This window comes from Trypanosoma rangeli, assembly GCF_003719475.1.
Source record: "Trypanosoma rangeli strain AM80 chromosome Unknown Tra_15.4_contig_00348, whole genome shotgun sequence".
Classification (NCBI taxonomy): Eukaryota; Euglenozoa; class Kinetoplastea; order Trypanosomatida; family Trypanosomatidae; genus Trypanosoma; species Trypanosoma rangeli.
In genome coordinates this window covers 4,911-19,834 of record NW_021706091.1, presented here as the reverse complement: position 1 = coordinate 19,834, position 14,924 = coordinate 4,911, and the positions used below count along the sequence as shown (strand labels likewise).

Sequence of the window (14,924 nt, the reverse complement as noted above, 5' to 3'; positions counted from 1 at the left end):
AGCCACGCACCTCCAAAATCACCTTCTCCTTCTTCACACTGTCATCCCCTTACACGCGCGCACACCGCATTCACTCCACACCCTTATACGCCTCTTCCCAAAACTATTGTGGCGATTCCCACCGCTTATGTAAAACGTTCGGCCAGAGGCAAGCAAACACGTATAAAAATAAATAACCGTCAGACAAAGGAGGAAGGGGGGGGGGGGGGGGGGGATGATAACGACAAAAAAAAACGTGCTACCAAAAGGACGAATACAACACAAAATGGGGAGGCAAATGAAGCCCAAATGCAACTTCCTCAGAACACACACACGCACGCACGCACGCACATACACACAGAGAGAGAGAGAGACAAGGAAAGGGGAGGGAGAAAAACAAAGTGCATGTGCGCAATGATTCTTTCTGTGCATCGAGCTCATACCACAACTTGGACCTCATGTGCCAACAAACATATGGATATACATAAACAGAGTTGTACATCTCGTTATTTTATTTTACGACGATGATGCATTCCATCGGCGTTGGTACACCGCGGTGGGCTTCACTTCACTCACTGACTGTGGCGGGGAAATCCACGACGTCGATCCAAGTTCAAGTGCCACCGCATCTATTTCATGTGCCTCTTTTTCACTCAGCGCCTTGTAGGCCGGCGACCGACACACCTCCGCGTAGCCCAACACGGCTGTAAGGAGGGCGGTCTCCTGTAGAAATGGCGCATGATACTTCCCCGCCAAGGAGTAAAACTGCCCTGCGGTATCGTAGTTCACCTCCTCGCGCGCCAATATGGACTCACAGTAAGCCTGAAGGGGCGAAACATCCAACAAGTAGGATCCTAACATGGTCGCAAATACCGCCTCACGCGGGACAGTGAGTCTCTGTGTATAGAGAAACTGCAGCAGCGGCTGAACAGCCAAATAGGGCACATACACAGGTCCCACAAGAATATCTCGTCGCGTCTGAGAAGGGCCACGACCACCGCTTCTCATTTTGGCCGCGACGGGGCCCACATAAAACGTTGTCCTTTCCCCAGTCACCAACGGTCTTAAAAGGTCGTTAAAAAATGAGTTCGCGGCCATGAGAATAAATGGATGAAGGGAATAAATGCTTTTCTGTTTAGTATGAGGATCCACAAAAAGTACTGTTACTGTTGCGCAACTCGCACTCCCTAAAAGAGACAAGAGGTCAGATTGCAAAAGTTTTATACTGCCCGCATGTGCCTGTTTCAGTTTCTTACGACTGTGTGCGAGCAATGCATCGCAGATACACTTAAGTGGATGCAACTCATATGCTTCTGCAGCGCGTCGTACGGCCTGCAAGAAGTTGCCCTCCTCTTGCATGACACTCCTCTGCGCAGAGGTATCTGCGTCCTCGACATTCCCCTCCTCCACCTCTTCCTCCTGTTCCAAGAGAATACGGTGACTCACGTCTCCCCAGTAAATATAATCCAGTAAACACTGCAGTTGGCCTGCTGTTAATGGTACTAACAGTCCTTGAATCCTCGAATTGCCCTCCGTGTAGTACGCAACAGCGTGACTCTGATGTGTGTCACCGGACGCCATCGATGCCGCCGCCACTGGCATTGTTGCTGAGGTTGTTGGCAATGGCATGGACGCCCTGTCTGAGGAGACGCTCACTTCAAGCGCGGATTCCAAAATTCCATTATTTCTAGAAGGCCTGACATGCTCCATGCGGCAGCGGCTGAGGTCTTCCCAGAATTTGGGGGCACGTTGTTGCAGGAGAACGCGATGCACACCGTATGCTCGGTCACTCGCCATATCGATAACGGTTTCCCCATCCCAGCAACGCGGCAGGACGTACGTGTCAAACATGCTCGTGATGCCGTTCTCACGTACGTGGCGCATCATGGAGGTGAGGGCGTCCGCGTTTGACACCACCGACGAGCGTGAGTCCGTTTCAAAGTATCCATCCGCGGCGAGAAAGCGGACCATCGAGTTTGACGCGGGCTCAGTGCCACATACCCCGCCAAAGATATGTACAAATCCACCACTGAAGGCAGCAGCAAAAGACTTCTTATTGGGGGCTACAATGGAGAGATTCCCCATTGTCACCGGAATCCAGCGTGGCGCAACGCTACTTGCAAATGGCAAAACAGCGACAAAATTGTGATATTTTGCCGTGATACGCGTGCTGTGATCGCTTGTGCTACATCCACCAACCACCAATAAGGCTTCCCCACATGCAAACAAATGATGCTTTTCCCTGGGAAAGGCGTCCGCACTCCCACCGTTGTGAAGCAAGGACCAGTGCTGTTTTCTGAGGTCCAAAACCCATGTGTCATTCAAAATGATTCCGCCGTCACCGGTTCCTCCATTGATGTACATACAGTCACCAAGAACGCAAGCCGCATGAAAGAAACGCGGTGTAGGTCGCCCTGACACCACATTCTTTAATGGCGTCACAGCAGCTGCAGTCGGTGGCGAGGCGTCCTCTGTGGTTGCAGTCGCCGAAACATTGTTCCCGGCGTCGTTCACCGCCGTTGCCTTCCCTGCATGAATGCGCCTTCGCCACCTGTGGTTATTTAATGAAAAGACGTAAACATCCGTCGACGCCAACGTAACATGTTGTGCGCCTTGCGAATCCCTTTGATCTCGCTTCAGCGTTTTCCCACCAAAAATATACAGGCGATCATCCAAAACCACCATGGAGTGACCAAAACGCGGGGTTGGCTCTTTTTTGTTCTGCACAGAACTACTGCTATACTCCCACAGACACTTCCACTCCTGGGTGCACATATCGAAGCAGTGGAGGTCGCCAAGAATACGCGTTCCACGGTCCGTTGCTCCCCCACTGATGTACAACCACCGTCCTCCAGAGGCACATGCCGCGTGGTTAGTTCGAGGGGTAGGAATCACGTTGCTGGACACAAAAACAGGATCCCATGAAACATGGTGTGTGTCATACTCAAAGAGAGACGCCGCTTCCCCTTCCTCAATGTCCATTCCACCAAAGAGAAGTAGTTTATGCCCCTGCATTGGCGTCAATGTGCTCCCCCAGCGGGGGCGAGGAGTGATACCTGCAGGGTTTATATATCTGGCACACATGAGGGGTAAAAAATTCACCTCCCCTTGACTGTTTTCGCCGGCATCGTGTGCCACCGGCACCTTCGACGATGATGTGGGAAGCTTTCCATTCACCTGCGGCGACAAATCGGACTCTTGGGGACTTTGTCTGTCCTGTTTTAAAGAAAATGCAACATCGTCTCTCCTTTCCAAAGACATCCCCTGAGGTGAGACGCCCACCGTCCCTCCAAGAAGCTTTGGGCGAAGAAACGTCTTCGTTGACGGATTTGTCGCACTCTTTGTAGGCGATGAGGCGTCACCCGTCTTCAATGGTGGCAGCCGTTCCCACAGGGGGACCACTGCACGTCGACTGTCGTTTGTTGTGCCTTTGTACGTTGAGAACTTTGACTGACCAAAATAGGAAGAATAAAGGGAAACAACACCATCCACGTTGCTTGAGCCACGCTTGTGCAGCGAAAATGGTTTCTCACGTTCCTCATTAGCCGTGGTGGGGGTGCCGACGATGTCTTCCAACTCATGTAGCAGCGCCCTTATTTCACCGGCATCGACGGAATCCCACATGGGTGCTGAACTTCACACAAATCTCCGGCGCAATATCTGACGATGTGTCTGTGCGATGATGCAGGCGTCGTCCCCTCTTCTCCTGCTTCTTGGTGCTTCTGCAGACCCTCCTCCCCTCCTTTTTCCCCTTTTAAGTCGTTTTGTGTCTCCCTTTCCCCCCGCAACCTGTGTGCAGCTGAGAAAAACAGGCGTGTGTGTGTATTACTCCTTCCTCCTCAACGCGATTTCCGGTACACAACGTTTCCTTAGCTGGCTCGTCGTCCCACAAACGGTGGGACCAAACTGACGAAAACTGCACTGTTTTTCCTCACCTATACACTTTCTTTCCCTCACCTTCACTGTATGTTTGTATGCGTGTAAGTTTCCGCCTGCACAGCGCTAAAAGAAGATAAAAAAATAATAACATTGCATGTGCAAGAAATAAACAAAGGAAAAAAAAGAATAACACAGACAAGCGTACATGCCAGCAAGGGTGTTTAGCGTATATATATATATATATAAATGAAGGGTTAAGGCGACACAAACAACAAAAAAAAAAAGAGAGAAAAGTGAAAGTAAATAGATGAATCTATTTTTCCCACCTGTAATCGTTCTCTTCTTTGATGTTATTTTATCAGATGCGTACATCATCTTCCCCAGCTTCGTGTCACGTTAACTGCAGCGGGGAGCAGTAGGTAAAGACATCTTCGCCCTTATTCAGGGCCTGAGTAATTTTTTCCACGCTCTCATGGCACGCGTACTCCACCACAACGCGGGGCCCTGCTACCAGAATGCTGGAAACTCTGCCAAAGCGCACAAACTCCTCCCAAAGATGTCGTTCGCTCACCCCCATCTCATCCCCTTCTCCACTTTTCTTCAATACGGCGATAAAAACACACTTGGGTGGGTTTACCTTGGTGTTGGATCCTCCAGCAATATTGGTGTTGTTGCAGCTGCCACCACGGCCCAGCATCGCAATACCAACAGGCTTTCCACCAACCGTAATCACAGACGGTGTGTGGTGCGGGTGCTGCGGTAGTGATTCCGATGGTAGCGGTGGTGGTATTGATGATGGCGGCGGTGGTGGCGGTGGTGGCGCATGACACGTGCGTAAATATGTGGGAGCCACATGCGGAAGTGTAGACGCTGTCATTTTTTGGTCGGATGCTCCTGTCATATTTGGCTCACATGCCGTTGGACGTAACTCAACGGCAACACCGTCAATGATAACGGACGGGTAACTTAGCGTGAAGCACTTTGACGCCGCCTCCAATGTATCGTAAACCACCGTGAAGGTTGCACTATGTGGTTGTGCATCACAACGAAGGAGAGAACCAAACTGAAGCAGATATTCCATGAGGGACTGCCTGTCAATAGTGAGCCCGAGAGTGTAGCGCCCCAACAAGGTTCTTGTCGAAGCTTCGAATGACGTTACCGCCGCTGCCGCTACTGCTGGTTGATACGACCCACACCATGTGGTAGCAGCATCCACAGGCGATGATGATGGAGGCGGCGGCAGCGGGACTCCCATTCCATTGTACGCCACCACAGGGAGGCCATTGTGGCTGACGTATGACTCCTGCTTCTTTTCGTGGCGATACCGCTGTCGAGATTCATGGCGTCTACCCCGCGGCGACGAGTTCTGCGAGGACGTGGCAGAGGAACTACTAGAGTCGTACGACGACCGCCTTGAACGACGGCGGCGCTCATGGTGGTGGTAGCGGTTTGCGTGCTGTTGTCGTTGGTCTGCTCCATCACGACGGTGAAGCTGCATCTCTAGAAAGCCGCGGCGACGCCTGTAGGTCTCGGTGCCGTACATAGCGTGGGGTGCGAGGGCCAGGGCGTCGTGCTGATGCGCCCTCTCCAGGTGTGTCACAATGGCGGCAATGGGAAGCTGATGCTCCGGGTTTAGTGGGCAACGCATGTAGCCTTCCGGGAGCGGCTGTCGTTCAGCTCGATGCTGCAACAATCGTTGCATTTTCTCAGCAAACGTTAACGGAGAAGACACGTTCGCCATTTTCCAACCGCTTCGCTTCCACCGCCGATAACCACCGAAGGATGAGAACGGCAAAAAGGGAAGGACACACCCACAGAGAGAAAATGAGAGGGACAAAGTTATGGATCGGGAGGTATTTCTTCCCAGCACTGCTTCTTTAAAAGAACCGGATATGGTTCTTCCACAGCGGCCCGCTTTTCCTTTTCTGTTTTTCCGGCGCCGATCTCCGGCGGAACAGCAAATAAAAAAAAAAAAAGGAAATTAAAAGAAAAACATCTGACGGCCTGCGGACGGTGGCGGAGGCAACACGTTCAGCTAAAATGCACATTTTCCCCCGGTAGCCAGAAGACAGGTGACACGGCGGAAAAGCGTGAGAGTTCAGCGTGCTGCGTGTGGGTCACTCATCTGCCATCTTCATGCCTCTCTCTTCACACATTTTTTTTTTTGCACGCAACACACAACGCAGAGAAGCAGAACAATTCAAAGCGAGAAATAATAATAATAATAGGCCCTTTTGCGGAGCGGGTTGTTAGGCGGATGGGAGGAGATCTTGCAGTGACGATGCCGGGAGAACCTGGCAGGGGTGACCTTGACGCGCGTGAGAACGAGGGAGAGGGAGAGACCACGTGGAGAGGCACAACAACAGCAGCGGAATCAGCAAATCCTCAAACATACGGCAGTAGCTATAAAAATAATTCAACAACAAAAATACACAAAAATAAACACCTAAAAACAAAAAAAAAAGAATCAAACAAAAACAACAACTGGAGGAAAGGCTTCAGATAAACACCGCACGTGCCTCCCCACACGCACACCAGCTGCACATCATTACCGCACAACCAGAAAATCAACCCGCACAACAGTTGACCCCTCAGTGCGTGTGGGGAACTCGTGCAGATGTGCAGAAGCGTTTCGCCTGACACATTCCACTGTTTTCCCAACTGGTTTACATTTTCATTCGCTTTTTGTGTTGAATCTTCCTCTTTTTTTTTTTATTTGTTCCCACCCCACCGCCCTTAACCTCAACTGCTGGTCTGGCCTTCCATGTGCCACCCATCGCGCTGCTCCCCTTGTTGTCAGGTTGCGGCACCCCCTTCACGTCGCGCAATTCTCTCATGCAGCACGAGCTGAAGCACACATGCCGACACACCCGACGCCGTCAACTGAACGAGGACTTCCCGCGGCTTTCGCGACGCCCTTCGTGCCACACACACTACTTCCACAATGACTGCTGCTGACTTTCTTGTCGTCCTTGTTCACCACGCAGGCGGAGCGCCCCGGCTCTGAGGGGGCCGCCTTGCGCACATGCACGCAGGCCTCCCAAACAACCCCCGCAAAGACGACTAGGAGGGATAACCACTGTCCAGCAGCCACATGGTGGCCGTGGATAATGACTGACAACAGCACGCTCCCTGACTTCCGCAGCAGCGTGAGAGCAGTCAGCGTGAGACTTCCAAACAAGGAGATGGTGCGGAAAACGAAAAACTGTCCGATCGCGCTGAGAAAACTCATCTCCACGACATCCTTAAAGGCCTCCGGGTAGCGTTGAAAGAAGTGCCATGTGCGCGAGAGATCCTTCAGTGGGGCGACGTCGCGAAGGTACCAGCGGACGCAGGTGTCAATGCTGGAAAGAATAGTGGCCATCGGAGAGGCGTCTGAAAGCATGGTGCTCGTCAACTCTTCTGCCTCGAGAATCACAGTAGCCAATGGGTGGAGTGCCTCCAATGTAATGAGGACAAGTAACAGCCATGTGCTAGTCGCAAGATTGGTGAAAAACATAAGCTGATTTCCCCCCCATTGCAGTCGCTTGACGAGCACATCCTGCGTGGAATTTGTGAATCCATCCGTAACAAGGTTAAAAAACAGCAGCAAAAATCCCACCCAGGTGCTCATCATCGCGCTGTTGTCTCTTCGTCTCTCTTTATGTGGAGGCTGCTTCTCCCCCAGGAAATAAAAACAAAAAACACCACTTGTGATAATAACACAAGCCGCGCATTTACTCAAAGAATATCGCGTGCCATGCCAAAAGAAGCCAACCAACATAACGGGGACCATCTTTGACATTTTCGTTGCAAGCACAACCGGGTACGGCAAACGTCTCATCGCAGCATAGCCCATACTGGATCCGAACGCGTTCGTAAACCCCAACACTGACGTCAGACGTAATGCAGCAACGTATTCCGCCTTTGCAGCTCCTGCCGGAGGTGAAGCTGCCCCTGCTGGTGTTTCCTTCGCCCCATTTCTTGGCGTCGATACCGTCGTCACATTTTTCAAGGTGGGCCCCGTCGTTGCCGTCCCCACCTTCGCTGTGGCCTGCGGGGGCAAAAAAAACTTGGCGTACAATTTCTCTAGAAGCAGCAATAGCGCCCCAACGAGCGTGCCCGTGATGGCCTGAACGAAGCCAATCACAAAGACAGTAGACAGCCTCGCCATTTCGGCGTGTTCTTCAGCCGCCACCATCGCACGGTACGGCTTCGTCACAACGCGCTCCTGTTTAATAGACCAGAGGCCAAAACAGATGTAAATGCCGCTGACGCAGATGATCATTTGAAACACCACAAACATGACGGAGCGTGACGGAGCAGTGCTCGTTCGGCTGGTGTTCGCCCGCTTCTTTGGCTTCTCTGCCCTGCTGCTGCTGCCTTGAGCGCGCTCCTTGCAAGGCGCAGTGGCATGTGTGTGCATAGACGGAGAGAAGAACGGTTTCCCTTCCCTTGCGGCAGACAAGCGTACGCGATAGCCGGAGGAAGAGAGGGATAGAAAGGCAGACGAAAGGTCGTGGACGCCCATCCCAGCGAGGAAGGGGTAGGAAAAACAGCAGATTAGCCCCCGAAGCAGGCAAGCAACAGCAACAGCACACACACAGCAGGATGAAACAAAACGTTCTATGGGAAGAGGCAAACCCAAAGAAGAAGAAAATGCCAGCGTTCATCACATCCATGCAGGGAACCAAAGACGACAGGGACACAACCCACATCCCTCCCACAGACTTTTGCCAAAGCCTCACAAGCAGGAAATAAAGGCGGCACACCCACACCTTCGATTCCATTACTCTCGATGCATAAAACGAGGCGAGTAATGTCCGAGACTCCTACCGCCAATGAGAAAGACCCCAATAAATGAAAGAATAAGAGGCGGCATTCTTTTTTTTTTTTTTGTAAAGAAGGCAAAAATGAAAAACAAACAAACACGACTCCCTACATCGCCATCTCAAGTCCAAATCGCGTGTCAGCCCCACGCAAGTGATGCACGCCAAGAGTCAACAGAAGATCGTCAAAGATTTTGGTGGTGATGCCGACGCCAATACGACCAACTTTGTTAATCCCAAATTTCAACTGCGTTTGTTTGGCAACGACAGGCGTTGCATCCACCACCATCGCAGCCTCGTAGTCCACCTCGCCATCGTGCATCATCGAGGAGGCACTCAGACGGAGAAGCCCGTGACCAAACGACTTGCTTACCCCAACCAATGTACCCAAATCCCGCCAACTTACATCACCGAGAAAGAGTGTACTTCGACCCCTTGTGCTCTCATCTGCAGATTGCAGCAGCCTGCTGCCTGACATGAGCGTCTGCACCACAAGGAAACGAAAGGTGTCGTAATAACACTCGGACGGCTTGCTATGAATGCAGAACGATCCTAGAGTATCGCCCTCCGCACTGCCCATTGGGTGCTGCAGCGCAAGAGAGAGACACAACGACGATGGAAACACCTTGGCAATAAAACTAGGCGGCACAGACCAAATAGGCATACAACAAGAGCCATCAATGAGAAGCGGAGCACGACGTAACTTATCTGTCTGTGTGCTGTTAAAGCTCTCTTTTCCCTCGCTTTGAGGAAAGCCTGCTGTGGTGCGCAGCGAGAAAGGACCAACGCGCAAGCCGACGCCATACCGCTCCACAGCGGGTGAGAACAAAACCTCCAACACACCAACAGTGCCAGGCCGACCGCGAGAGGGCAGAGCGGCAGATGAAATAAAGCGACGCTGATTGTCTCGTATTTGAGGAGGCGACGCGTAAATTATTTCGGCCCCGTTATCAGTCTCGCCTGTCTTGTCGTTATCGTTTTTGGTATTCTCTGCAGACCCCAACCGCAATGGAAGCCGCGCCCGCAGGTCACACACGACCTCTCGCCTCGTTGAGAAAGCCACAGCTCCGACATGTCGGTTTTCCACATTTACGGCCCACTCGTCATCTTCCTCGTATACAAAAGAAGTTTTGGTGCCATCCGTCTGCTGACGGACAAAACGCACCTGCCGTTGCTCTGCGCCCGCATAAGGAGCAAAGTCGCTAAAGGCACCACTTATCATCTCCTCGATAAGAAGGCCTTCCAACCCGGCCTCCCAGCAGCGCTGTAGGGCCAAAAACATGCTGATCTATTCGTTGGCTCTTTTTTTCTTCGGCCGCGTTTCTTCTCAAATCCACCCAGCCACTGTCCTTCTTTCTATACAGATATATATATATATATATCTCGGTTTCAAATGGTTATATCCGTAGTTATGTTGTTTGTTTCCCCACTCACCCACAAGAGAAATGATCTATCTATTTTTGCCACGTACACACACAGAGGAAGACTCAAGCTGTGTGTGTGCGTGAGTGCAACTTGGAAGCGGGGTCAGCTGGGGATCGTGGGGGTAAAACTGAAACCCCCGTGCAATATGTTCTCAGAACACTCCCCTTTACCACCTCCCTCTCCTTTCCGTACACGGCCCAGCAACTCACACGTCCTACAGAGACCAAGGAGAGGCAAAGCCGCATGTGTCTGTGGTTAGTCCCAAAAAAGTGTCAAGCGGAAGGCGCCATCTTCACGTTCCCCACAACGCCACAAGAATAATAAGGAGAAGTAAACGAGCACACAACGATGTTACCGCACCCACTACTTCACACTCGTCCCTCCCTATTTTTTTTTTCCGTCTTATATATATGTGCTTTTCTTCCTCACCTTCGCCACCCCGTTTTTTTTTTTGTGGTCAACACAGTTTCTGCCTCCAGCCTTCAGCCCCTTTTTTACTCACCTCCTCACCCACTTCCCAATCCACACACAATAGGAAGCGGAAATCATCTTCCCCACTCGGACTTCTGATCTGCTGTGGGGTCATCGATGGGCGCCCCACCAGGACCCCTGCGCGGCACAAATTGTGTCTTTCGCTGCTCTGGATGCGTTGAAGAAGCAAAACGATCGACCCCTTCTTTATCCGAGACGCGCTCCACACCGTCTTCATCCACTCCAGGCACCTCACGACCCGACACAAACGTCGCTGCGAGTTCCTTCTTGGCCTTTTCAAAGGCGTAGGCATACGTGCGAGCGTACTTGCCGCCAAACTCCATGCCATTAACACCGCAAAACAGCAACACTTGGGCCTGCTTCAACAACGGACCCAAACGGAAAGCGCTAAGTGTATTATGACGGTCATGTGCGTTGCGCAAAGCTCCTTTAGCGACAGAGAGTGCCTCATCTATAGAAATTGTGTCAGAACTGTGATTAGCACTAAATATAATTGACTCACCCGCCCCAGTGCCATCCACCACACATGTAGCAGTAAGTCCATGGTGGTTATCAAATTGGCCCTCTGCTGGAAGAACTGTACAAAGTTCTCTTCCGTACCGCACAGCTGCTGGATACATTTGGGGCGTTAGACTATTCGTACTTCCTGCCGACATACTCGTCACGTCCAACATCTCATTTGGAAACCACCACTCCCTTTCCTTCTCCATCGCCCGATCGAGCACGCAGCGGCGTGCCTCTGCCCACTCCGCCTCATTTGCACCAGGATGGTGGACCTCCCAATGGGCGCGGCACGAGGGCTCAATCGCCCGTTGCATTTCTGTCAGTCCGGCCTGCGCGCAGCTCTGATGAAAGCGATCGCCCCGAAGCAGGTCCAAAAAATATTCCATAAAAACATTGCCCTCCGTGTTAAGAACCTGACCAACCTCAAACTCACATCGCACCGGAACGTCCAGCCCTGCCTCGCGCAAAAACGCGCAAAATGAAACAAACTGAGACGAAGAAATATGTGAAACCTCAGACGTAGACGGCTTCACCGTCCCAAAAAACTGCTGTACGAGCTGAGGAACGGCGTCAAACACGTGAAACGACTTTGAAAACGCTTCACTACAAAGTGCCGGATTAAGCGTGGGATTCATATCCATATCAAATCCACGCACCCGCACACGGTACTCACCTTGCGGGAAGGGTACTCCCTTGGCGTCTGTGTAAGGAAGATACAACTCGGCCCTCTGATTCACGTTGAGTACGGCGCGATCGTCCAGCATGACCACAAACTCCCAGGAGGAGTCCATTTCTGCGCGTTCCTTTTCGACTTGCGTGTTAATTGCAGCAGAAGCCGGTACGGCGTCCTCAATACGATGGTAAAGCGAGGTGGCGTACTTTTGCACCTGTGCTAGAGACGGAATCGACCGCACGGCTTCCGCAACCTGAAAGGTCTCCTCCTCCACCAAACCACGTTGTCGCTCCGCTTCCTGAGTTGTCACACGTCGCCAGAGTGATACCTCCACAAATGCATGTCGTTTTATCTCTTGAATTTCCTTCACACACTGTGCTGTCATTGCTGAGCCTGCAGCAGCAACCTTTTTCTTGAGGGCCTCTAGATGCGGTGTCGGCCAATCGTATAAAACGGCACGCCGTGCACCAAGCGGCCATATCGTTACGGCTTCTTGCGGTTCTTTCGCCTCCGCCGCCCCAGACACGTCTGCGCCACCCTCAAGAAGCTCTGATACCACGGCAGAAACCATAACCCCCTGCACTGGCGTCGCAAGGCGCTGATGGTCAGCACGTAGTTGCTCTATTTTGGCACGCCGACGCTCACCAAAAGGACGTGCTGCGTTTTTCACGACACTCCGAATTAAATCCTCCGCCTTCGCAAGATTTGCCGCGCTAAGTAGCAGCGGTCGCTGTATCGCGTAGGCCATCTCCACACCGTAGGTGGAAAACAACCCGACAAGCGAGCGGCGGAACTTGTACGGCGATGCGTAGTCTAAGGAACTACTAAGAGGCTTTGTGGCGTAGTACAGCGTCGCGGTCGCCGCAACTTCCTTTAGTGATCCTGCATGAAAAAAATGGAGCTGCCGAGATGCCGTTGTCGTGTGCTGCGTCATCGTGGGGGCCCCAAATTTGGCGTAATGCAGCTGACACCAAATATCGTTAATGCGCGGCTTAAACCCTGCCGCAGCCATATCTAACTGCCCCCGCGCAACGGCATCCACAAAGCCTTGCAAAACTGCTTCGTAGGGGGTCGCGTCATACATTGCCTTTCGTGCAGCAGCGCTAATGGCGCGTACACGACGCTCCGTATGAATGTGTTCGGTCTCCACCTCTTCACAGCGGATTGTGTGCGTCCAGAAATCCAGTGCAGAGAAGCTGAGCCCCTCAATTGTGGTTGTCATGAGTTGCATGATGGCATCGTGTTCAATTTCCCACTCGGCTGAAGGGATGTCGCCGTCCCCCTCAAGCGGTGGATCAAACTCACCGGCCTCCACCTGCTGTGCCCACCGCGCGACTTCCCTCATGCAGAAGTTGTCCTTTTCGTCTGGGGAAAGTGCGGACCATTCACGTCCATTGAGGCAACGCCGATATCGCTGCAGGAGTATTTTGGCCACCTCTGCAAACACCGCCGCCACTCGCTGCAAAACTTTTTCAGGCGCGTTACCCATTTTCTTCACGTCCGGAGCGAGAAGATCCAGAAAGAACTGCTGTGCTGCATGCGATAGTAGGACAAACCGCTCGGCCCACTGCGTGCGGCGTGGGCCCTCGTAGTGCCAAACACTTGGGGACGGCAGTGGAATGAGGGAAGGGGCCTGCTGCTGCAAGGCATCGTGAAAGGCAAGATACTCCGCCGGCTGCGCCTGTTTTAAGGCCTGTTCAAACTGCTCCAGGTTTGACACCTTTTCCTTTAAAAACCTCTCCGCCATATAGGCGTACTCGCGAAACACGGTGTCCTGCGACCATTTTGTGTCCGGACGGTCGGCCTCGTCAGTAAAAACTTCTGGTACATTGACCAAACCCATGTGATTAGCGGCTGTTCGGCGGGACTGTCGGAGTTGACCCAAATAACGTCTCTCAAAGTAAGATGCCCACACCGCCGCACTATCCTTTACGTGCTCTGGAGAACCAAATACCATGTTTGTTCCCATGTAGTCCTCCACATACGCAAACGGCGAGGTTGAACGTGGCAATGACAGAGACGAAGATGAGATATTCGTTGCCATTGTCCGCACATGCCGACCAGCATGGATGACGGGCAGTGCGGTGTGCAGCACCGGATCGTTGCCAAACCGTATCCACGCCGAAACAGCATCACCCACATTCGCAATCGGCACAGAGGAGGACCACAGCGTTCGGGTCTCATCACTCTCACGGAGTGGCGCCACGTGATTCACCGCCGGATCTGGCTGCCAAATGGGTGTGTAGAAGCGCTGTTGGAGACGACTACTGCGCTGCACGTGAGGCGGCAACGCCACGACGACTCTCCGCGCACGCATCATGTCTGAGTGGAATTTGCTAAAGGTATTGTATGTATGCGCGTCCCACAACAAGCACACTGACACACACGCAGGGAAAGTGAGAATGAAAACACATCTTTGCACAGCAAGATATAATGCAGCACAAAAGACACTACAAAGTTGATAAAACAAAATCTCACAAAAGCAGCGGGGGGAAGAGGCCTCGTTTCCACAAAAAAAAAAAAGATCAAAGCTACAAACGCATCCCCTGAACAGAAAAAGAAGCGCCGCCCAGTTCTGCGCTGAGTCCTCTTTATTGCCACATAAATCTATATGCCTATGTTCCTGTGCACTTACTTTGAAGTTGAGAGACGCAAATGGGAAAAAAGGGGGAAAAAGGGGCTGTCACCGCACCGTCTCCACAGCAAACACAGGCAGATGCACAAACACACACGCACGTATACATAAATGAGTACTTTTGTAAGAGGGAGCAACAAAGATTAATAATCCTGCATGCATGCGGCAGTGGTATAAAAAAAAAGGGGAGGGGGAGGAGGAGCCAATAACTTTGCGCCGTGCTGTGCAGCCGCAACAGAGGAGAAGCGGGAGGAGGAAGAGAGCGAACATCGAAAGAGAAATTGAGCGAGTACATATTTCATTGGAGAAGTGGGAGAGAATCCAACCAAACCAACAACAAAAACGCCCTTCCCCCTCCCGCTCCCACCTCCCCAAACACAGTCACCTAAATAATTCTGACAACAGTGAAAAGAACTCAGAAACAAACAAACACCCACATAAAACAAACAAAAAGCATCTACCTCGCTGCAGCAGCGCCAATACACACGCATATATATATATATATATATATATATATATATATATATAT

The 14,924-nt window shown here is 51.9% G+C and overlaps 5 protein-coding genes and 1 pseudogene across 5 annotated transcripts, besides 7 other annotated features; 1 reads left to right on the top strand and 5 right to left on the bottom strand.

The window, feature by feature from the left end:
• Window positions 1–195: 195 nt before the first annotated feature.
• Window positions 196–214: a microsatellite.
• A 90-nt stretch (window positions 215–304) lies between these two features.
• Window positions 305–339: a microsatellite.
• Window positions 339–372: a microsatellite.
• Window positions 373–495: 123 nt separating this feature from the next.
• TraAM80_07841 (uncharacterized protein) lies at window positions 496–3,603 on the bottom strand (the record flags this gene model as incomplete). The annotated part of the gene is made up of 1 exon (XM_029384615.1): window positions 496–3,603. One exon carries the CDS (start codon window positions 3,601–3,603, stop codon window positions 496–498), a length of 3,108 nt encoding a protein of 1,035 aa, XP_029235557.1.
• Window positions 3,604–4,085: 482 nt separating this feature from the next.
• Window positions 4,086–4,106: a microsatellite.
• Window positions 4,107–4,249: 143 nt separating this feature from the next.
• TraAM80_07840 (uncharacterized protein) lies at window positions 4,250–5,599 on the bottom strand (the record flags this gene model as incomplete). The annotated part of the gene is made up of 1 exon (XM_029384614.1): window positions 4,250–5,599. The coding sequence occupies one exon, from the start codon at window positions 5,597–5,599 to the stop codon at window positions 4,250–4,252; it is 1,350 nt and encodes a 449-aa protein (XP_029235556.1).
• Window positions 5,600–5,817: 218 nt separating this feature from the next.
• Window positions 5,818–5,851: a microsatellite.
• Window positions 5,852–6,691: 840 nt separating this feature from the next.
• Window positions 6,692–8,263, bottom strand: TraAM80_07839 (solute carrier family 35 (UDP-galactose transporter), member B1; the record flags this gene model as incomplete). Its single annotated transcript, XM_029384613.1, has 1 exon — window positions 6,692–8,263. The coding sequence occupies one exon, from the start codon at window positions 8,261–8,263 to the stop codon at window positions 6,692–6,694; it is 1,572 nt and encodes a 523-aa protein (XP_029235555.1).
• A 512-nt stretch (window positions 8,264–8,775) lies between these two features.
• TraAM80_07838 (uncharacterized protein) lies at window positions 8,776–9,948 on the bottom strand (the record flags this gene model as incomplete). Its single annotated transcript, XM_029384612.1, has 1 exon — window positions 8,776–9,948. The coding sequence occupies one exon, from the start codon at window positions 9,946–9,948 to the stop codon at window positions 8,776–8,778; it is 1,173 nt and encodes a 390-aa protein (XP_029235554.1).
• A 75-nt stretch (window positions 9,949–10,023) lies between these two features.
• Window positions 10,024–10,048: a microsatellite.
• A 588-nt stretch (window positions 10,049–10,636) lies between these two features.
• On the bottom strand, window positions 10,637–14,077 carry TraAM80_07837 (uncharacterized protein; the record flags this gene model as incomplete). Its single annotated transcript, XM_029384611.1, has 1 exon — window positions 10,637–14,077. One exon carries the CDS (start codon window positions 14,075–14,077, stop codon window positions 10,637–10,639), a length of 3,441 nt encoding a protein of 1,146 aa, XP_029235553.1.
• Window positions 14,078–14,606: 529 nt separating this feature from the next.
• On the top strand, window positions 14,607–14,830 carry TraAM80_07836 (hypothetical protein; annotated as a pseudogene).
• A 54-nt stretch (window positions 14,831–14,884) lies between these two features.
• Window positions 14,885–14,924: a microsatellite.